The 23217-nt window shown below is 38.0% G+C and overlaps 1 protein-coding gene across 3 annotated transcripts in view; it reads left to right on the top strand.

The window, feature by feature from the left end:
• Positions 1–4: 4 nt before the first annotated feature.
• Positions 5–23217, top strand: part of EIF4E (eukaryotic translation initiation factor 4E) — a 46139-nt gene continuing 22926 nt past the window's right edge. The window contains exon 1 of one of the 3 annotated variants that reach the window (XM_072624220.1): positions 5–181. In XM_072624220.1, the coding sequence (XP_072480321.1) occupies positions 164–181 (18 nt within the window). In that variant the 5' untranslated portion in view covers positions 5–163. Of the gene's footprint in view, positions 182–580; positions 683–987; positions 1069–23217 lie in introns of those variants that run through there. The other 2 variants (XM_072624221.1, XM_072624222.1) reach the window with 2 other exon arrangements.

Genomic DNA, 23217 nt, shown 5'->3' with positions numbered 1-23217 from the left:
AGAAGCCCTCGGTTACCCACGCACCCGCCACCTTGCGCAGGCGCTGCCCGAGCCAAACGGACACGCTCGTCACGTGGGGGGCGACCGGCCAATCCGGTTTGAATTTCATTTTTTTACTCTTACCCCCCCTTCAGGAGCGGTTGTCTGATCAGATCGATCTAAGATGGCGACTGTGGAACCGGTGAGTGTTGCCTTCGGCCCCCCCACCCCCTACCGGGTCCCCGCGCCCGGTTCCCCTGGGGCCTGGGAGACTCCGCGGGACTGCGCTCCCGGCGCGCACGCAAACTCCTCGCCGCCCCCTCCCCCTCTGTCGGGCGCTGACCTCCCGGCGACTGCGGTGACTGGGGGCGCCGGGGAGGCGGCTGCGGCGTGTAGCGCACACATTCTAGTGGGGGCAGGCGAGACGAGAGAAGAGGTGGGGGAGGGGCGGCGGGGAGCCAGCGGCGGTGTGAGCGCGAGGTGCCCGGATGGGGGAGGAGGGAGGGAGGGAGGAGGGCTAGGGGCCGGGTGGGGAAGTTGCGGGACACGGGGCCGGGGCCCGAGCTGGGGGGGGGGGGGGGCAGGCGGTGGGATCGGGGCTCTCCGGTCGGGGCTGGTGGCGAGCGCGTGGGGCGAGGAGTACGGCGAGGGTCGGCGGCGGCGCCACCGGCCGTCGTGGGGACGTGCGCCGGCGGTCCGCGAGGTGAATGTCGGGGGTTGGTGGGGCGGGCGGCGGCACGCGCGGAGGGCCTGCACCACGCCGGCCGCCGGGGCGCGGGGAGCGCGCGCGAGCGAGCCGCCGGCCGGGGTTGGGGGGCACGGGGGGCCGAGGGCGGGGGGCGGCTCCGCCTGGCGGTGCGCGACCGCGGCCCGGGGGAGCCGGGGCGGGAGCACCTTGCGTGCCCTCCTGGGCGCCGGCCCGGACTGTGCGGGAGGAGCGATGGCGAGGGGCGGGGGCCGGGCCGGGCCGGCTTCGGACTGCCCTCGGCCCTCCATTCATTCATCCTTGCCCCCGGTGTGCGCATTGCGCATGCCTTGGACAGTGGGAAGAGGCCCGAGTCTTCGATCCCTCCGAGGCCAGATGGATTGGTAAATTGACCCCGTTGGGCGGAACTTGTGACGAACTGGGGCTTTTATTTCTCGCCGGTCTCTCTTCCCTCCCGGTCGGGTCCAGACAGCCGCAGCTTAGACCGGGAGAAGCAGACAGACCTAGGGTAGGCAGTGCCCTGCACTCCCCAAAGGGGGCTGGAACATGTGTCCCTTGGTGGGGCTTACCATCTGCCCTTCTGGCCGAGGCCTCCAAAGCCCCTACGTGGCAGTTTTAAATCTATAAAACACCCAGACTCCGAAGCACCTCGATGACACTTGAACTGAATGAACAGTTTCATAGCAAATGACTTGAAATCTTAATAATTCCTTCAGAACTTTTTCCTTTTACAGTTAGCAGTTCTCTCCATTTCATTGAGGAATTCTTTCCTTAGTTCCCCACCCCTAGTTGTGTTCATAGGGACCATACATTTCTGCCGTGCTTGTTATGTCCTTAGAAAAGTAGTTACAGTTGTGAAAAGTACTTTGATCATTCAGCCTTCTGGTTTTTTTTTTCCGGTGATTGAAAAACTTACCCGACCTGTGTAGTCTCATTAAAGTTGCTTTTTTATACACACATATATGTGATTTAAATAGAGCTCGTTTTATATATGAGGTCCAGAGATGTTAAAAACTATGACCTATTAAGTATTTGAGCCAAAATCTTCATCAACTCCAAATTCAATGCTTTTCCTAGTATACCTTATTACTTTGTTCTGGGCCTTCTTACGGAATGATTCCCCCAGACTTGCACAAAGTAGGTTTTTTAAATTACTTCTGCACTTACATTGATTTTTTTGATAAAGGGTTGATAAAGGGTTTGTACAAATGTTGGGGAATAAATTTGTTAGCTTTAGAACTCTTAAGGTTCTGCTACAAAAAGAGGGCAGGATATTTAATTTTACATACGAACAAAGCATTAACTTTTAAAATATTTGCAGGTCTTTAAGTCTATGTCAAATTGAACCTTGTGTAGCGTTCACTATACAAGTTTACCCCTGGAACCAAGTTAGTAGTAGTAGGAGTAAAGTAAAATAACTTTTAAAACAGTAGTGTAGTTCCACAAAGAATTCTTAATATTTGGGGATTTTCAAAACTATACAGTATTGCTTTGATTACCACATAGCCAGTACTAACTCAGACAACAGATTAAACAGTTCTGGATTGCATTCTACCAGATACCAGCCTATAATTTGAAAAACTAGCATGTTGATTCAGGTGGCTTGGGAGTCTTACAATGAGCATTTACTACCATGATTTCTTTTTACCTGTCCTTTTTTCAAGTAGGTATTTAGAAAGCTGCTATGTATCTGGAATCATTTGAGTTTTGATACTGCTTTTGTAACATTTGATCTTGTGGAAATAGATACATCAAAAAATATGTAACCTTTTGGTTTAGGATTTACAAAATACCAATGTGTTGGATATAGTGTTTTTAACTCTGAAACAAACTTATTAATATCTAAATATTTGAGAACAATTTGAGAACAATTTCAAGTTTTATCTAATGACTCAGTAAAGTGTGTAATTAAAATGTAGGTTGCTTTATTCTCATTCTTGTTCTTTGAACTTAATTTCAAACCAAAAACTTCTTTTTCCTAGACTACTAGGTAATTTTAAAAAAAGTTTTACAAATAAGTATGTTCACCTGGTTTCAGTTTGGCTTGGTTTGGTTTAGTAATGATGCAACCTGCATCTCTTAGCTCTGTAAACAGAAGTGTAGTTTGAATCAGACTTGATTATAATGTTTTATAGGAAAACAGCTTTTGTATAGATATCTTAAATTCATCATGATTAAATCTTAAGCTAGCATTTTGTATTCTTAATGATTCAGCTACTCCTGAGGCTAAGGTCCCTGTCTCTTGGACACAGAATATGTAAAACTTTCTTTTTCAGTTTTCCTTTGTGAAAAGAGAACATTTTATTTTCTCATTTCTTGAGAGTTTTTCTGTCAAAGTGAATTATTTGAGGCAAAATATCACTTTTCTCTTTTGTCCTTTTACTTATTTCTTGGCTAGGCCACAACTAAATATTGCTGGTATGGGTGATAGGTGTATTTGACGGTTTTCCTTTTTTGTGAGATTTTCCAATAATATTATATAATGTAAATAATGCGTGACATTTCATATCATGTTAAAATTACATAGTGATATAAGCCATTGACATGTGGTTTTTATGATTCTCTTTGACTGAAATGCTAAGTGCCTAACAAGGTATGATACATTATAGGTGCTTAAGAAATTCTTGTTGGATACATTTCTGGGTTTCTTGGGGGTGGGACCTATATGGTTAAGGAACTCAGAGTTCTTATGTATAATTTCAGATTTTGAGTTGAATTGGCTGCTTATTAACCTCTTCCTTTGGGTTGTCTTTCAGCCCTAACTGTATGTTAATATACCATGAACCTGTTATTTAGAGAAACTTTTCTTTGATTTTTTTCATTTTTTGTGGTATTTAGAAAAGCAAATTTAGTCCTTAGTCTGCTGTATAGTGGCCCTGGTCAAATCACTTTGTCTTAACATGTGCTGTGGGCAGTTCCCTAAGACTCTTAAATTGCAAGGAAGGTGCTAACTTGCATTGATGGAGAGCAAGTTTGCTCCTCTGCTTGTTTCCTATACAAAAGAGGTCACAGGTCCAATTCTAGTTTATTAGTGATTGCTGTCATTCATATGATTGTTGATAGTTTGCATTCCTCTTTAAAACTGCTTGTTTGTATCAGTTCCATATATATATTGCTGAGTCTCACATATCTCCATATCCAGCCTTCATGGCTCTCCTGAGCCCCGTGCCCCTGTCATAAACCCTCTGCAGAACATATCTTGGCTATCCCCCCCCATAGGCTTCTTACACTTGACTTGTACAAGATTGAATTTATCCCCTCCTACACCCCCAGCATCTCTTTCCCTTTGTCAAAGGTTCCACCAATTTTCCAGTCACTGAAGCTCACAACCTTAGTCATCCTCTGCTCTTCATTCTGAACGTCCAATCACTGTTCTTCTCTTGGTCTATTTCCACAAACATCTTATTGTAATCTCCTCTCTAGTTATTCAGCCATCACCACTTCTGGACTGTTCTACTGCAGTAGCTGCCTAATTAGTTTCCACACAGTTGTCAGATTGATGTTCCTAAAGCACAGACCTGACCAAGTTACTCTTAAAAAGCTTTAGTGCCTCTCTGATTGTATTTAGGATAAAACATGAATCCCTTGTCTGGGTGGCATTTCAAGCCCTTTACAGTCTGGCTCCATCCTATCTTTTTACACTGACTTTCCATTACTTCTACCGTGTACTCTTACGTGCCAGCCAGCTGACCTCCCAGCTGTTTTCTCTCCATAAGTGTTCATCTCTGGCGTCGTGTTCATCTCTGGCGTCTTGTCCAGGCTACTCCTGATCCCCCTGTTGCTGATGTAAATCCCTGCTCCCCTTCTCTGGTATCATTTTTTTGGTATTCTATATTGGCTTTACTGTTCCTTATATTCAACATTCCGTTGCCCATTTCTTTGCACTGGCTGTTCATTATTCCTGGAAAGCATTTTCTTCTTACTTTGGTCACTTCAAATCCCAGCTCAAGACACAGATTTTCCTGATCCTGTCCTCCTCCTTTTTTCCTTCTACATGGCATCTTATTGATAGGATGTAAACTAACGAGGGCAGGAATTCTTGCATTTTTGTCTGTGTCACAGCGCCTGGCACTTAAGCACCTATTCAAATATTTGTTGGCTGATATGTTTTGTATTTACTTACTAATATTTGAGTTGTCTTTTCCCTTGTTCCTGTTCTTCCCCTCTCTCCCTTTCACTAGGGGCAGCTAGGTGGTGCAGTGGATAGAGCACCAGTGCAAGAGTCAGGAGGACCTGAGTTCAAATGTCACCTCAGACACTCACTAGCAGTGTGACCTTGGGCAAGTCACTTAACTCCAATTGCCTCATCCTGAGTCATGTCCAGTCATCCTGATGAATATCTGGTCACTGGATTCAGATGGCTCTGGAGGAGAAGTGAAGCTGGTGACCTGCACAGCCCTCCCTCACTCAAAACAAAGTCAAGTGCAAGTCATGTCATCATTTCTCTGATGGCATGGTCTTCTTTGGCAAGGAAGGATGAACACACCCTTTCACTAATAGAATGTAGTCTCGTTCAGAGAAGGGTCTATTTTCATATATTTTAATGTCTCTTTTGTCCTCAAGAATTGCTTTATCAGTGTTTTGTATTGATTTGAATGTTTGCTGTAATTTTCCCAACCACCTGCTTCTCTTATTGTAGCTGTATTGATTTTTTCTTGCAGAAGCAAATTTTATGTATGATCAGTCATCTCATCTTCTATGATCACTTTGACACTTTTGTTTTTTATTTTGTTTAGTTCTCTTGAGTAACCTTTTGGTTGTTTGGTAGCATATTAACTACATTAGTGTCACTTAAAAATATGTATTGGCAAAGTAAGCAATGAATATTTTTCCAATTCAGTTTTCCTTGATTTAATATAAGGTGTTTTGTAGTTAATAGTGATGAATATTTTTGGGTAGGTTAACTGTTGTGTTTTATGCATGTTGTAGTTATTTTACATGGAATCTCTCTTCCCCCTTGGAGTATGTTACGTGTGTTTTTATTTTATATGTCGATTTTTGTGAGCAAATTTTATATCCTGCTATTTTACCAGTTATTTTTTATCACATCACTGAGATTCTCTAACTTCATATCATCTCAGTAGAAATAATTGATAATTTTGTTTATTCTCTTTATTTCTTCCTCTTTGTCTTATTTGCTATGGCTAGTTCTGGTACTATATGAAATAATAGTGATAATAGACATCTTTGCCTTATCTCTGATGTTATTGGAATGTCTTCTAGTGTTCCTCCTTTACAAAAAAATGATAGTTTAGGGTAGATATTGTTTACAAGACTACAGAGGGACATAGTGGATACAGCAGATCTGGAATAAGGAAAGAGGCCTCATTCAAGTCAGACATACTGTCGGTGTGAACCTAGGCCAGTCACTTAATATCCCTGGGCCCGAGGCAACTTCAAATTGTGGAGCAGATATGTACTAATCTCAACTGACCAAGGGATTTCTTTATCTGGAGTAGCTAATGCTAATGAAATCACTTGAGTCCAGTCTTCCCACCCACTCCCCCAAATGCTTATCATATTAAAATCCATTTTATTCCCCTACTTTTTTTTTAATGCTAGTAACCTAAAGATAGCTGTATTCTGAGAAAATCTGTTGATATTCTGTGAATGAACCTTTGAAATACTAGAATGCTTACCATTTATATATTTCCTCTACTTGCAATATATAACTAATTCATATTTCTTAATTTGAATGAATGTATACTATTGGGTGGTACTATTTACAACATCTGATTAAGTTGGTACTTGATGTTAACATTTGTGATTTTTTTTTTAAAGCCCAACTATTCTTATTTTTGAAGCTATGCCATTGTCCTATATTCAGTAATAAATGATTTTCTAAATAATGTAGAAGAAACTCAAGAAAATGGCACTCAGTTTGGGGACCAAATAAACTCGAGAAAGCATGCATTAATAATTGGTCAAAAATTTTATTGTGTCTTAAAAGGAAATAAATTTTTGCTTCCCCATTCTACTTGAGTTGACTGTAATTGAGATTTGTTGGTGGTGAAAATAGCACTTTGCCCAGTGAAGGTGGTGCAAACCAGAAAGAATTTATTTGTAAAGAACAATTTCATACTCAGATTAACTACAAAGGAGTTATGATGGAAGATGCTATCTGCATCCAGAGAAAAAAACTGATAAATGGAAATATGTATAGTATGGATTTATATATATGTATACACACATTTGGGCCTAATTGTAGCCACAGGGGTTGGGAGGGATGAAAGTTACATAATGACTTGATTATGTATTTAAAAGAGAAAGCAAGTTGTACGTAATAGATTTGCAGTTTTCATGTGAAAAAATAAAAAAGTAATTTCCCTAGGCTATTAATTGTTAATAAAATTACATTGTTTGGTAAATAGATACATGGTGATTGGTAAAATTTCCTACTGTTTGGGGAACTTGTAAAAGAGCATAACAATTACTTGTTGCATGTGAATAGGAAATCTTTAAAATCAAAGTTAGCCATTTATATTTGCGGGAGTTGTAGTTTTAAATGCTGTACTTAATGGCAGTCATCAAGGTGGCTATAAAGACTGGTACTATTTTTATTAAGAAATCCTTCTCAAATGGTCATCTAAGTAGAATTTCGATTCTATAGCTTTCACCATTAATGTGCTGGTTTCCTGTAATGTACAATTGTAGGCAATAATGGGGAGATAATAGTGATAACAACTAAAAGATAGTAAAGTATCTTTATTTTGTCAGTGCTTTAATACCAAGTAGGTAATTCTCAGGAAGGATTTATGCATAAAATAACACTCCAACCTTAGGAATAAAGTTGATATTGCTGAAAATGAACTGTCCTTAAAGACATTAGGAAATCTCTTTATGCACTTGAGTTAGAACTGAAATATGTTACTGTATTTAGATGATTTTTGTGTTGCCAAATAACTAGTGCTTAAGTTTAGTGGTAGATCTGAAATACTACAAGAAGAGTATTTACTTCTGTGATTTGTTGTATATTTTTATTTGCAAGATTTGTGTTTAGTGTTTTGCCTTAGCATTCAATTTTTGATGTTTTGAACTCTTAATCTTACATGTGTCATAGTTTGATAGTTTATCATCAATTTAGACAAGAAAGGTAAAATCAGTATTGATTGTATTATACATTAATGCATTTCTTTTTAATATTCCTCCTTCAGCCTTAATTTCTAGGCTGTTGCATAGCTTTTCTAGTCTCTCTTCTGGTTTTCCTAGGCAGTAAGTAAATGGATCATGATAATACTTGGATTAGGTCACTATTAGCTGCCACAGAAACTGTCTTTTCCCTCTTTAACATACAAAATTTTAGAGGAGTTTATTCAATACCAAATTTATTCAATACCAGTTTTATTCAATACAATGGCATATGCCATTAGGTTGTATTGTATAAACTCTTGTAAAATTTTTGTTCTTTGCAAGGCTAAAAAATATGTTTGGATGAGACCGGGTAAGATTTATGTTATGTGAAAGTAAATAGAAACGTATAAAGTTATCCACATGCAAAGTGTTATTCATGTTATCAGAAGACTGTTGATTGGGAAGAGATTTTTGCTTTCCTGGAGGAAGAAGATTGGGCTTCCTGGACACAAGTGTCTTCTACCAGGGCTGTCTGAAGTTCTGTCACCTAGGTCCTTCCTTGACAGGGAATCTGAGGAATCATCATTTTGATGATTGAATGTATCCCTGTTGTCTTTGGGAAAAAATGCTAAGCTTTTTATTGAATTTTAATCCAAACGGATTTAATTTAATCCAAAAGAAAGAAGTTCAGAAGGAAGCACAGACAAGCAAGACAATTTTGAAATGAATATGAAGCAGTTCTTCATTTCTTCTTTGGAGTTTTTTGGTGCTTATGTGCTACACGTTATCTTATGTCCATTATATTCATCTCCATTGACTTTTTTTGAAAATTAAAAATTAATTTGAAATTTAATTTAATTTCAAATTCAATTTAATTAAAAATTTAAAAAAGTCTACTTAAAAGACCTTTCCATACACACAGCAGAAAAAAGATTCTGTAAGAAACTTAAATCTACTTCATGTTCATTTCAAAACCGTCTTGCCTTGTCTCCTTTTTGTCCCCTGAGCTTCCTTCTGTTTCTTTTTGTTCATTTAAAAAGTTCTAGAGGCCTCCTTTTTGTATCTCTCTCGATAACCCCTCATCTCCTTATCCCCCATTAGAAACTGAGAGAAAAAAAAATGAACCAACTCCTTTGTAACAAGGAAATACAGTTGAGCAAAACAAATCTACATAGTGACCCTGTCTATCCTCCTTGTCAGGCAGTGAGGTGACAGGTGTCGTCAGAGTTCCTCTGGAAGACTTAATCTGGAGGTGGTAGTGCTGTGTATTAATCATATGCCAGGCTGTGTATTAAGTGCTCAGGATACAAAGAAAGTCAAGAACTGGATCCCTGCTGTAAAGGATTTCGCATGCTAATGGAGGTGACAACATGAAATCAGTGATGGATGTTTAAGATTATATAGTATAAAAAGGAGGTAATCTTAGAGTATCAGTGGAGAGATGGGGGGTGCCAAGAAAAAGGCCTTTTAGTGAAAGTGGGAATTGAGCTGTCTTAAAGGAGGAAGTCCAGAGGGGAGAGTATTTTAGGCTTGGGGGACACCCCATGAAGAGGAATTTAGGAGATGGAATGTTTGAAGAATGACTCGGAGGCCGTTGTGTCCTTTTCACGGTGAGTGGAGGGGTGTGAAGCTTAATAACTCCAGAAAGGTAAGTCCACCAAGTTCAGAGATAAAGGGTTTGCAGACTGTATTGGGGGCTAGGGGGGCAGACTAGAGAGCTGGGAGGGGATGAGGTTATGAAAAGCTTTAAAAGCCAGACAGGATTTTATATTGGATGCTGGGGAATAATAGGGAGTTAGTGGAGTTTATTGAGTAGAAGGGTGATATGGTCGGACCTATGCTTCATAGGAAGATCACTGGGAGCTGAGTGAAAGATGGATTGAAATGGGTAAAGACTTAAAGCTGGAAAACCCGTGAAGTGATGAAGGCTTGCCACATGAGGTGGCAGCTGTGTGATCAGTGAACAAGAGACATACACAAAAGATGCTGGGCATCAAATTAGAGTTCTGCATTCTTTCAAAATTGTTTTTCTTTGCAGTGTTGCTGTCCTTGTAGGAAGTGTTGTATTGTTTCTGCTTCATTTTACCCAGGATTCCCTAAAATCATCTCTCTGACATTTCTTATGGCACAATATTTACATACACTCATTCATCTACCACACCCACACCCTTTTTAGTTTGTAGCTCTTTGATTTTCTTTTTTCCTCTCCCCTTCAGCATCAGGAAGTTTCTTTTGCTGTTTCTTTTGACTGTTCCTTTCTTAGTGTTATCCCTCCCTCTTGATAAATAACCCTTTTCTTATCCCTGTTATTTTCATTGAGTTTAATATATTTGATTCTTTGTCCATTTCAGATGAGAATGTTCAGTTGACTTCTGATTTCCTACTACGTTTGTATATTCTTCTCATGCAACCTATTATGAGAAACAGCAAGTTCTGTCTTCTTCCTTTCTGTACCAGTTTGTCCCTGTTACCTTTTCTTGTCCCTCTTCAAACTCATAGAATTGAACCAAACAAACAGCAGAATCTGTTTTTCTTATTTACAACTCCCTCAGTACCCTCTGAAGATCTAAAGTTCTGGTGGTGTGCTTGTTTCTCTCTTCTCCCCGCCCCCTTCATTAAAATGTTAACACCACATACACCATCATTACAATTGCTCAGATAGCTTTACCTTTCTAGGTTCCCACCGGGCTCTCGTCATTTCATCAGAAATTTTTGAAAGTGTCTAATCTGTTAATGGTTCACTTAGCCAGCTGTGCAGGGCAAATCTTTTGGTCTATATCTTTTTGAGATACTGTATTCGAAGTAGTAGGTGTTAAGTCTTTGGTAATTCTGACTGTAGTTCATAATGTTTGAACTACTGCTTTCTGGCTGCCTGTAGCATTTTTATTTGACATGGAAGGTAATATTTATGAAATTGAGTTTGTCTAGTTCTTGCTGTCTCATGAAGTCATTGATTTCTAGTTTTGTTCTAGTTTTCAGGATTAGTTGGGCTAGGTTTTCTACTGAGATGTTTTCCTTCCAGACCTTTCTTTGAGAACTCTTATTTCATATTTTATCTCTGGCTTCATCATTTCTTTTAGTTATTCATGCAGTCCTTATGGAAAATCTTTTTTTTCCCTTTGATTTTTTGCTTGCAGTTTTTACAGATTTAAGTCTTTTTGAGGCCTTACTGATTTGTACTAATTTTTGATGTTGACTTCTCTGGCTTTATTTACTTCCAGATTTGGAGCTCTTAATCTGGGGCAAGCTTAACTGCTCTCTGTCATCTTCAAACCTCAGAACTCCTTGGTCTGGGGCTGTGTAGTAGCAGGCACCCTAGCATAGCCAGAATGGCCTGCTAGTGCAGGTTCTTTGATCTGCTTTTCTAAAGGGAAGTGGGTCAACAATCTTACTTGAATTACGTTCCCTTGTTCAGGGGAAAGGTCAGTGCCTTGAACGTGGAGAAAATACAAACAGAAATTTGTACAAAGATCAACAGACAGGGCTCCTACTGTCTGAACAAAATAATACAACCACCTACATACACCACCAGATAGGGGAGCACCAACAACATCTGAGTGGGGGGAGGGAGACCTTGTCCCATCCAGGTAATCAAAAGGTCCTTCTCATAAGCAAAATTTCTTTCCCGAAAGCAAAATGCCAACCTCCTAGAATATATATCAAAGCCTCCTTCCCTGATTGGCTCAGTCAGTAGGCATGAAACTTAGCACAGCTGTGAATTATCAGGGTTCAAAGGCAATCGGTCCTTCAGATGTTTTCAGTGACCCTGGGGAAACTGACCTTCAGAATGAAAACAACCAAAAAAAATATCCCACTTTGCTTGAGCTTTATTAGGCTGTCATTTCTGTGGCAAGGGCTCCGTTAGGGTTTGGCTAAGGTCCCCACTCCTTGGTTTCTTTGGGAATTCCTTATTACTGCCTCAAGCCACTGAACCTTGCCAGGCTATATATAAGTACCTAGTCTGTGGTCTTCAGGGCTACCCAGCACTGGGTAACTTTAGTTGTGCTGGAGAGTACCCCTTTGTTATTACCTGTTGACTTATGGCTGATTTTTTTGTAGTTTGTGGTTGAAGAAGTTGTTTAATATAGTTTCACATTGGATAAATTTGTTCATTATTTAGCCTGATGTAAAGTGGATTTCAGAGTTTTGCTGCAGTAAGTAAGTATGTGGGAGCTGGGCAGGTCTGCTTCCCATTTCAGTATTCATCTAGGCAAGAAGGCCTTACTTTCTCTCAGTTGTCTTCTGTATGATACTCATTTTTAGCTCTTTAGAGATATTCTGCATCTCTTTCATGTAGCAAAACCTGCAAAATGTTAGTATTAAAATGATAGGCCTTTGTTTTTATGGGAATCTTGAGGTTATTAAAAAAGTTTTATTATTTCCAGAAATCCAACCTGCAGTCTTCTACCTTCCCAGAGAATAGCAACGCTCCCAAGACCAACAGTTTTGCTACCAGATTGGTCACTATAGTCATCATTCAGTGAAGCAACCTTTGGAGAAAGGTCTCTCCATCCTCACCAGTACCACTAAAATTGCTTAACTGCCACATATGGTAAATCTGAGAGACCTAGGAGCAGCACCCTCTCCCCTCCCCTCATTCCCAAGTCGTTGGCTGTTCCCCCAATCCCTCAACTATTGTGCTGGAATATAGCATTTCTCAGTGTAAAAATCCAGTAGCAACAACAGCTACTGAGATAATGACAAACACTTTTAGTGTTTATGATAATAGAGTTGTTAAAAGTTGTTTCCATTATATCTTGTAAGGAATTTTATATGAATTTTTTTGAACAAATGCTTAGGAAGTAACTTACAGGGAAAGAGCTTTCATATATTGGAGTTGTTAAAATAGGCTTTAAACACTGAGCACAAGTGAGACCTTGTAGTCTTTGCCTCTTTCAATTTTATGACTATTGAAAATTGGTCTGAAAAATGTTGCTTATATTATTTTGTATCAGTTCATAAAAGTCTTTTCAGGCTTCTCTGAAGCTTATACTTCTGATCATTTCTTACCAGCATTATGATAGTTTTGCATTGCATTCATACACCGTACAGTATTTTGATCAGGCACCCCCCCTTAGGGATATTTATGTCTTCAAATGATTCTTTTGAATTATTTTGGAAATATTTTGCTACCATAAAAGAACTTATAAACTTGTATGGCATTGTTTTGTTCTACTAAATCAGTGGTGTTTTGTATGTTAAACATCACTCATTTATACATGCTTTACAGCTTTCAGTTTTGAGATGGTAAAGATATCCATTGTTGAATATTGCTTGCAAAAGCCTGCTTATTCCCTTCTTGTTGAGGATTCCCTCAATTTCTATATAGTAGACCCATAGATTTTGTCTACATGGAATAGCGAGTGCATGTGGCTTTGTAGTTATTGATTTTGTCTCTCAGTTGTCTATTTTTGATATTAAAAGAGTCAGAGTTTTTCTGTGCTTTTGATATTTCCCTCTTTAGATACATACAACTTTGCAGGTACACACACATGCGTGCATGTGCACACATACACACACCTGTAAAATGAAAGATAATTTCCAGTGTATTATCCATATAACAGAAACTGTTAGCCTGGTATACTAATAAAAATTTTCAGTCCAATAATAAACTAACATTTAACCAAAAAACCTAATTGGACTAGACTTGGCAGAGGGGGGGGCAGGGATTTTCTAGCCAGTAAGACTAAGAATCTGGTAATTTTAGAACAAGAAAAGGCCCTTATAAATTATCCCACTTAAAACTCTACATTTTACAAATGAGGAAACTGACACTTGGACAGACTTGTCTAAGGTCACATGGCTAATTAGTGGCAGATTGGGAATAGTGTGATTTCTCCTAGATCAATGCTTTTTGTATTCCATTGGGCCAAGTTCTGAATTGTAGGTACTTTGCAAATTTTGGCTTCATCTGTAAATGCTATTTATTTGTCTTTTCCTATGGACAGTGATAGAATCTGTGAGACTTCTGCCATTTGGGATTAATGCAGATAAACTTTTTCCAAGTTTAAGAAAGCACTTTTCCCCCAACATCCTAAATAAAATAGCTTTTATAGTGGGTGTAATTTGTTTTTGGACTCTCCAGTGGAGAAGTGGTTTGCAAAGAAGTATTGGCCCCCTCATTGATGGCTTTTGTAGCTTTGGACAGATCAGCTTATGTGAATCTCTTATTTTGTCATCTAAAATGAAGATGATACCAGAAACTGTTCAAGTTCCTTTCCAGTTTGGAGATTCTAGCCTGTTTCAAAGTGATGGTGAGGATAAGATAAAAGCTTATTGTCATATGTAAATTTGTAAGCTTTTTATACAAGTGTAACTACTGCTTATGAGAATGGATTAGAGGCTCCGGAATATCTTATTAGTTAATTTGTCAGATAAGAGTAATTCTTGCTTTAAAGTGTATAGAAAGAAGCCTTCTTGATACACATTTTCCACTTAGAGTCCTCTATTCATGTGCTGCTGTCCTTCATATGCAAAGATGATGTTCCTGACCCACTCTCAGTAGGTGATTAGTTTTTCTTTTTTTCTAGTAACTTGCTGGGTTGGATTTCACTTCCCAGCTCAGTCTTGGTGACTGAAGGCCATGATTAAAGGGTCCAGTCTGTGACCATAGAACAATATTTTATTTGTGAAGCTAACTGTGAGGATTGAAGCTCTGCTACACTCTTACATACTTGTGTATGTTTACATATGGATCCTGCTGAATAGGAAATGTATGTTACACTGTATTGTCAGACCAGGCTTGATTAATTTAGGCTTAATAATACCATGATATCCTCTGAGTATAAAATTTTGTCAATTATGTTATTAATACAATATAACTAATATAAATTGATAAAACTATTATATTATAACTATATTATAAATTATTGAAACTATATTTACTGAAACCATGTCACTTCACCATTAGACCTGTAGGTTGAGTTTAAATATTTCTGGTTTATAGAAGTTTGTGTTAAATTTCTTGATTAAAAATTGCAATCTTGAATTTTTAGTATATGGACCTACATGAAAAACTACTAGATTTTTTGTGAAATTTATTTGCAGTTACTAAACTTTCTGTTAAAGCATGTGTGATTTTAAACCACATCTGTGGTAAGAGAATTTAGTTGTAGCAGCCATTGGTTTTAGTTATTTCACGTTTCAAAATGTAATTTGAAAAGAAGCTAAATTTGTTTTTAAAAAAATAAATAAAATTTAGAACTTCTGTTAAATTGTTATTAAACTCAAACTTGCTTCTTTGCTTCTTACGTTATTCTTCCAGAATTTTTAGGAATCATTGAAATGGAAATGTGAATATTAGCCATTTGATACTCATATTTCTTAATAGTTCTTATTTACCTTAATATTAATTCTGGGTTGCTTTTTGGTCTTTCCAAGTTTGGTACCTGTTTATGTCTCTTCATTTGGTGGCTTGGAAGCTTCCAGGTTTAAAAACGATGTTCTCTTATTTTCAGAAATAGCTTGAAAGTGATTAGTTGTAACTTGGCTCAGCAGAATTGATATTAACCTTGTTGAACTCTTTATTATTATAGTTTGCATACTTTCCTTTATGCCATTTTATTAGTGATAATTGCCCAATAGTGTATTATTTTCCTGTGTGTCTTTAATCCTCTATCTTAAGACCTTCATCCAATTTCATGAAGTACTTAAGATAATGACATAAAATTAATCCTTTCCCAGATTCATTCAACATTTATCAAGTGCACACAGTAGAGAGTCAGGTTTGGACTAGATATAAAGAAAAATAACCAAACAGGAGCTGTCCAGAAGCAGAATGATCATGTTTCCCCTCACTAGAAGTCTTTAAGTAAAGACTAGATGACAATTGTCAGGGATGACTTAGGGACATTTTTGTTTAAGGTACTGGTAAAACTGGAAACTTTTCAAGTTCCTTTACAATTTTGAGATTCTGTCTTGTTGTTTGCCAAGCAGTGTGCCAGACTCTGAGGGGAATAATAAGCTTTTATGCTTTGCGAATGGTTCATGGAATAGGGATAGGGGTAAGGTTTGAACCTGTGATGTTAATTGGTACAAGGATCTCCTCCTTGATGAGGAAGCACACTCAGTGTTTCTTCTCCAATTTATAGTCTTGGAGAGCTGTCTAGAGCTTGTGACTTGCTGATACAACCAGTATCAGAGGGGAAACTTGAACGGAAGTCATTTTTCAACTCAGTTTCAGTGGGTCCTTTTTTCCTTCTAATATCAAGTATAAACTCTTTTGTTTACTTTTTAATTTCTTTGGTTCCTACCAACAACCATCTTCTCCCTCCCTCCTTCAGTCCATCCAAACTGGCCTTCTCTCTTTTCCTTGTCTCTGTCTCATGGTGAATACCTCTTGTTCAAGACAGTTCACAAATCACCTTCTACATGAACTCTTTTCTGATTGCCTTGATTGCTAGGTACCTTCCCTCTCCAAATGCTTACAGTTCCTTACTGCTTTCAGAAAGAAATAATAGATTAACTTTATAGCCACCTATTTTGTTTTGAACCCATACAATAGTTATATTATTACCTATTTTATGTTTATCTAATTTATCTTTACCTCCTGAGGTAGGTATTAAATAATCCACATTTGGGAATTTTGTTCATACTTTGAGGTCACACATCTAATAAATAGGAAAGTTATCATTTGAAACCCAAGTTCTTTTACTTTAGATCCATTATTTTTTTTACCATGCTCTCCTAGAAGAAGGGAGGTTTTTTTTTTTAAATAGAAAAAAAGAAGCATTGACTAACCATGCCTAGTGATTCTGAGAGTTTTTCTAAAATACACAGTTGAGCCAGTGGTCCATCATGTTGTTATTCTTCATGTATGAACTCACACACCATCAGTGAGACATGTGCTAGGTTTTTAAGTTATAATGATGAATCTTTGTTATTAATTGGTTTTTCAGTGTGTGTGTGTGTGTGTGTGTGTGTGTGTGTGTGTGTGTGTGTACACAATCCTGAGTCAACTGAGCTGCTCTTGCTTGTATAGATGATGCCTGGAAGTTTGACTTTGATGACAATGTGGAGTAGATATTAGGATTTTATTGTTATTGGGACTGGGAGAGAGACAGTTTGGCAGTACCTCTTAGTATGAATACCACCAGTAAGTTTGAGGCTTATATGTAATATACTTTTTCCCCCAGTGTGTTTATTTAATTTGTGTGTATCTTTACATGTCCTGTAGACATTGTCTAGTGTTTAGTTAGTATAGGCGCTCATAGGATCTAGTTAATTTGACCTTATATCCCTCTGTTTAGATGCTAATGGGTTTGTGTGCTTTGATATATATGGATTGTATTTGGGACAATTTTCCTTTTGCTCAGCAGCAGGATGATATACAGAGTACTATCCAAGCAAACACTTAGCATATTTAGGATGTAAAAATCAGTTGGACTGAAATGATACAGCTTTTCTTTCTGTGATATTACCACCATTTCTTAGAATGCGTATAATGTTTGAGCAGGCATATCTGGTATAACGTAACTTGTAGTAATTCATACCTCATCTAAAAGAAAAGAGATTTTGCTGTAATAATCACTTGATTTTTCCATTTTGGAGTCTTGTTCCTTTGGAACTGTTTTATGTAATATTCTTTTGCCTCATACATTTTTTTCATGGACAGTTAGAGATGTTAGGCAGAGTATGCCTATAATACATGGCATGTAATTAAAATTAGTTACTCTGTAATGAAATGTTATGCTGTGTCATCAGGTGTAGGGGAACATACGAAATAGCTCCTCTAATGGTTTGTAAAGCTTTGTCCATAGTAGCTCTATGAGAGAGATAGTGCACATGATAATGGCTTCACTAGACAGATGAAGAGACAGTCTCAGAGTTGGAGTGACACACAGCCGGTGTCAGCCATTACACAGACCTGATCTGATTTCAAGTTGAATTTTCTTCTAATACATCATGCTGCCTCAAAATAGGAGGTTTTTTGAAGTTTCTATTTCTTTTGCAGACAAAACTTCTGGTAACCTAATGTGGCTGTCATGACTTGGACCTGGAAAGGGTCAATACCCCTCAATACCGTGCCTCGTGAAATTGCTGAATACTACTAAGAATAGTTTCCATTTCCAAAGGGTTTACACTGTGTGACTCAGTTCTCAGCAACAGCTCTGAATTAGGTGCCATTATTGTCCCCGTAAGGAGGCTCAGGCTTATATCATGATATCAGCTGTAAAATGGGGATAGTAATGGCATTATTAGTAGAGTTGTTGTGAGGATCAGAAGTGATGTGTCTGTAAAGCACTTAGCACAGTGCCTGGTTCTCTTACCTCATTCCTCCCTCCCTGACTCCCCAGCTTGTGACTTACTCAAGATTATACAGTTCTTGAGTGTCTGAGCCGGGACCTGAACCCAGTTCTTAATGACTTCACTACCAGAGTTTGATCTGCTGTGTCTCACTGACTCTCTAAAAGTGAGCAGATGTTCTGATTTGATGGTGTCTTTCTTCCCCTGCCCCTTTCTTACCTTTTTAATCTTAGAGTTTACTTTCCCTCTGTGATTGAGTGACACAGGCCTCCTTGCTGTTCCTCAAGCAAGATACTATCCTAATTCCTCTAAGGAGGTGTTTCCATATACTTCTGTATCTGGAAATCTGGCTTCCTTGTTTCAAGTTTCAGCAAAGGCCCATCTTTTGCAGAAAGCTTTTCCTAGTCCTTAATCTTAGTGCCCTCCCTTTGAGACAACCCTCAATTTATCTTTTATATATCGTTTATACATAGTTGTTTTTAGGCTGTGAGATCCTTTAATAGTGGGAGCTGTGTTTTTGCCTTTCTTTGTTTCCCTAGCACTTGACATTGTCTGGCATGTAGTAGGTAATTAATAAAAGCTAGTGGATTATCTGTCTTAATAAACTGGTGAACTTGAACTCTATATTCCTGGCAGAATTGTAAAATTTATTATTTAGGAGAGATTTGTAAGCATTTAGAATGGAATCATGGGTCACCAAGATTTACTTGATTTTATCAAGAACAAGTCAAGCTAAATTATCATCCCTTTCCAAGGGAATTTAACTGAGTTAAATTTCTGGTAGGTCAGGAGAATATTGTAAGTTTAATAGTTTACCTAGATTTCAGAAAAGCATATGCTAAATGTGTTTCAAACATATTATCCTTGTAGAGATGATGGTCAGATGTGGAATAAATATACTAGTACATTGAAATTAATTCAGATTGAACAATTGACCAGATACCTAAAGAATAGTCATTAATGACTTCATTATGAATTTATACGATTGCCTAGTGTACAGTGCCTCAGAGATCTTTTTTTGGCCCTGTGATATTTAGAATTTTTGTTGACAACTTGTATGATTACATAAAATTACGTAGTTTGCAGGTGATGTTTGTTGGATGACAATGAAAAGCTGAGTATCTTAATTGGTAGTATGATTTGAATATAATAAAATGAAATTTAATAGGTAACATTGGGAAATCCTGCACAAAGGTAATATGGGAGAGCCTTAACCGAATATACTTTTCCCTGGATAATGATCAGTGCATCAACAGTGTAATATGGTGGTCCAAAAAGCTAACTTAATCTGGGACTGCATTAAGAGAAGAGAGATAGTGTCCAGAACCAGAGACGTGAATAGTTTCTCTCCACTCTACCCAGATCAGGCAACTGCTGGAGTAGTGTGACACCCAAAACAGAACACACATTAGAATGTTTATTGATAGATTAGAGTCTTCAAGTCTTCCAAGATGACTAGAAACCATGCCATATGATATTTGGTTGAGGGAATTGGGGAGGTTAGCTTGGAGAGGAGAAAATATATGTCTGAGTGGGTCAAATGACCTTGGGCGTTTGAAAAGCTGTCTTGTATGTAGAAGAGAAATTGTGTTTTCTGTATTGCTCCAGAGGACTGCATTAGGAATTAGGAACAAAGATAGGAAATTTGAGAGGTCATTGGGGTGGGCCCCTGTCACAGGAAGCAGCTAAGCAGATCCTGGATAACTACTTGTCACGGCTATAAGAAGAATGTATTTGGTAGTACTTAAAAACAGATGAGACTCCTGTTTAGGTAATACTTCCTCACTGTAGGAAGAAGGCCGCAAGGTTTTATTCTTTCCTCTTCATTTTCTCATTTGGGGAAGGGAGCAGGGTTAAAAAAGGGATTACTTTTTATAAAGCACTTTGGAGAGTTTGGTATTAAATAATGTTAAATGTGACAGTTTAATCTATAAACATCCTTTCAGTTTACTTCTGGTTCCTAGCACCAGTTATTGGCATTCTCCTTTCTTTAAACTTCTATGATACTTCCAAATGTTGGTATTTACATAAATTTTATATTTTTATATATATTATTTATATATACATAAAATTTATGTTTTTAATTTCATATTTTAATTTATAATTTGTATGCATAAAATTTTTTAATTTATAGAATAAAACAAGCTTTTGCATAACCTAGTATAATGAAAAAGATGACTATACACAAAACTGCAAATCTGTTACATACAGCTTGCTATTCCTTTTTAATATATAATAATTTCTTTTTTCCTATTTTTTCATCCCTGCTCTCTTCCAGCCCCAGAGATGGCTACCATTATGTTCATGTGTATATGTTTATGTGTGTGTGTGTGTGTGTGTATGTAAAATCATTCTACACATAACTTCTTTTTTATCAGTTCTTTGGATGTAGATAATGACTTCTTAAAATGCCCTTTGTAGTTAATTTAGGTATTTATAATAGAATGACTTATTTTATCAAAGTTGTTCTTAAAATAGTTGCTGTTACTGGATATAGCATTCTCTTGGTTCTGCTCATTTTGCTCCTCATTTCATGCAGATCTGGCCATGTTTTTCTAGAATCATTGAGCCCATCATTTTCTGTAGCACAGGTAGTATTCCATCACACTCATTCCCCAACTTGTTGAGCCCTTAATTGATGGGTGTGCCCACAATTTCCAGGCCTTTGCCACCACCAAGAAAGCTGCTATAAATATTTAGAACATATAGGTAGTTTAATAAATTTTTGGGCACATTTCTAGATTGCTCTTCAGAATGATTGGATTAGTTCACAGTACCACCAATAATGAATTAGTGTCCCAAGTTTTCCACATTCCCTCGAACATTTGTTGCTTTCCCCTTCAATCATTTTAGCCAGTCTGGTAGGTGTAAAATGATAGTTCAAGATTTCAACTTAGGTTTCTGTAATCAGTAATGATTTAGAGCATTAGATTATAAATTTGATTAGAGCATGTGATTATAAATTTTGATTTCTTTATCTAAAAACTGCCTGTTCATATCCTTAGACCATTTATTAATTGGGGAATGACTCACATTCTTATAGATTTGACAGAGTTCTTTATATGTTTGAGATATGAGACCTTTATCTGAGAATCTGTCTATAAAATTCCCCTTCTCCGTTTCCCCCCTCCCCCATTTTTCTGCCTTCTTTCTGATCTTGGCTACACTTGTTTTTATTTTTACAAAAACTTTGTAATGTAACCAAAATTATCAATTTTACATCTTACTCTACTCTCTATCTCTTATTTATTTGTAAATTGTTCACCTATCCATAAGTCTGATAAGTAATATGTTCCACATTCTTCAAACTTTCTTGTATTATTTTGGTATTAATATTAATGCAGTTTTAGTTCCCTTGTCTTGGATGTGACTGGCCAGGCAATGCTGTCTCTTTAGTCTTTTTTTTACTGGCTCCTACTTTATGGTTGTGGGACAGAAGGCCTAAGCAGTTAAATATAGTTATTTACATTAGTCATCTCAATATCTTACCCTGATCTACTGGACATGACCTAGGGAAAAAATGACACCTGAATTTTGCCCATGTGATTCTAATAGAGCACTTAGAGAGTGGATGAGGTATTGATAACTGATTGAATTGTAAGGTGAGGAACTATATACTGGAGTCATTAGACTTTCTCATCTAGGGATTCAGCCACTTCTTTAGCTTGCAGTAAAGACTCTTAGAGTCATATGTGGCCCCTTTCCCCTCAGCAAATATGAGCCAATATTCTGTGCTCCTGCTTTCCCACCTCTCTATTGAGAGGGGTAAGGAAGGTTTCATTTTCTGTTTTCAGGGACCAAGATTAATTACCTTAATCACTCAGAATTGAACTGCTTTTTCTTTATAGTTGGCATTGCATATTGTTTTCTTTTTTCTCCTTATTTCACTCTGCATCAGTTCATATAAGCCTTTGCCATGTTTCTCTGAGTTCCTTATAATTGTTATTTCTTAGGACCCAATAATCCATTAAATGTATGTCATGTGGTTTGTTGAACCATTCCCTGAATTAATGGGTGACCAATTGGTTTCCATTTTCTTAGAAACCTTAATTCTGTTCTTGCTGTGATCAAATGTTTCACTATTTTCCCCCCATCCCATCTTGTCTTATTCAGGAGCATCAGTCTCTCTCTGTGTCTCATATCTACAGGCTTCCTACCAAATGCCTCCAGTGATTTCTTTTGGCACCTTAGCTAAATTTCAGGACTTATTGTCAGTCTCCATCTTCTTGAGGTTTTACTTACCTATTCTACTTACTGTTTGTTCCAGTTCTATTTGCTGAGTATCCTAATTGTGAGTATCCACTAACGTATTTTTTTTCTTTATTTATCCTCAACCCTGATGATTTCCCATGGGTTCACTTATCACCTTTTGTGCAAATAGCCACTAAATTTATATGTACAATCTAGATTTCTCTTGAACTTTAATAACCACATTATCAAATATCTCATGGACCTCCCTTTCTGAAAGTCCTACCAATACCTTAAACTAAACATGACCAAAACTGCAAACAAGTCCCCATCTTCATACTCTTTCCTGTTTTTGCGAAGGGCACACCAGTTCCTCAGCCTGAAAATCTCAAAGTCATCTTGGACTTTTCCTTAACCCTTTACATCCTCTTGATTGTACTCATGTATCCATTCACAGCCCCTTGCTAGGCTGCTATAATAGTCTCCTTACTGGTTTCTCTGCTTGTTCTAATCACTTCTTTCACAACTCCCATTTCCATCTTCAAAAACTTTCAGTGGCTCCCTTTTGCCTCCAGACTGTACTTTAACCCTTCATAATCTGGTCCCAACTCACTTTTATTTCATATTGTTACCTTTATGTAGTGTATTCTAGCCAAATCGGGTTACTTCCTAGTCATCCTATGAAATGGAAGTAGCCATTGACCACTTGAATGCATTCCCATTTTCTCCATTGCCACCTTCCACCCCCCACTTCTGCCTTCCAGATTTCCTCCCTTCAAAGCTCAGGTTAGGTGTGCTGCATTCTTTTCTAACCTTGTATCAGTACCCTTCTCTGATTAGAGATCTCCCTGGTAGATTCGAAGTACCTTGAGTGCCAGAACTGTTTAGATTTTGCCTTTGTTTCTATAGAACAGTGGACTATCAACTTAATGTGGTGCCTGGTATGTAGCAGGAACTTTATAAGTATCGAATAAATCTCACAACTCTCAGGTCATTTTCCTTCCAGAAGATTGCTTTTCCTAAAAAAA

The sequence above is a fragment of the Notamacropus eugenii genome, chromosome 7, assembly GCF_028372415.1.
Source record: "Notamacropus eugenii isolate mMacEug1 chromosome 7, mMacEug1.pri_v2, whole genome shotgun sequence".
NCBI classification, from domain to species: Eukaryota; Metazoa; Chordata; class Mammalia; order Diprotodontia; family Macropodidae; genus Notamacropus; species Notamacropus eugenii.
This window is presented reverse-complemented; position numbering and strand designations above follow the sequence as displayed.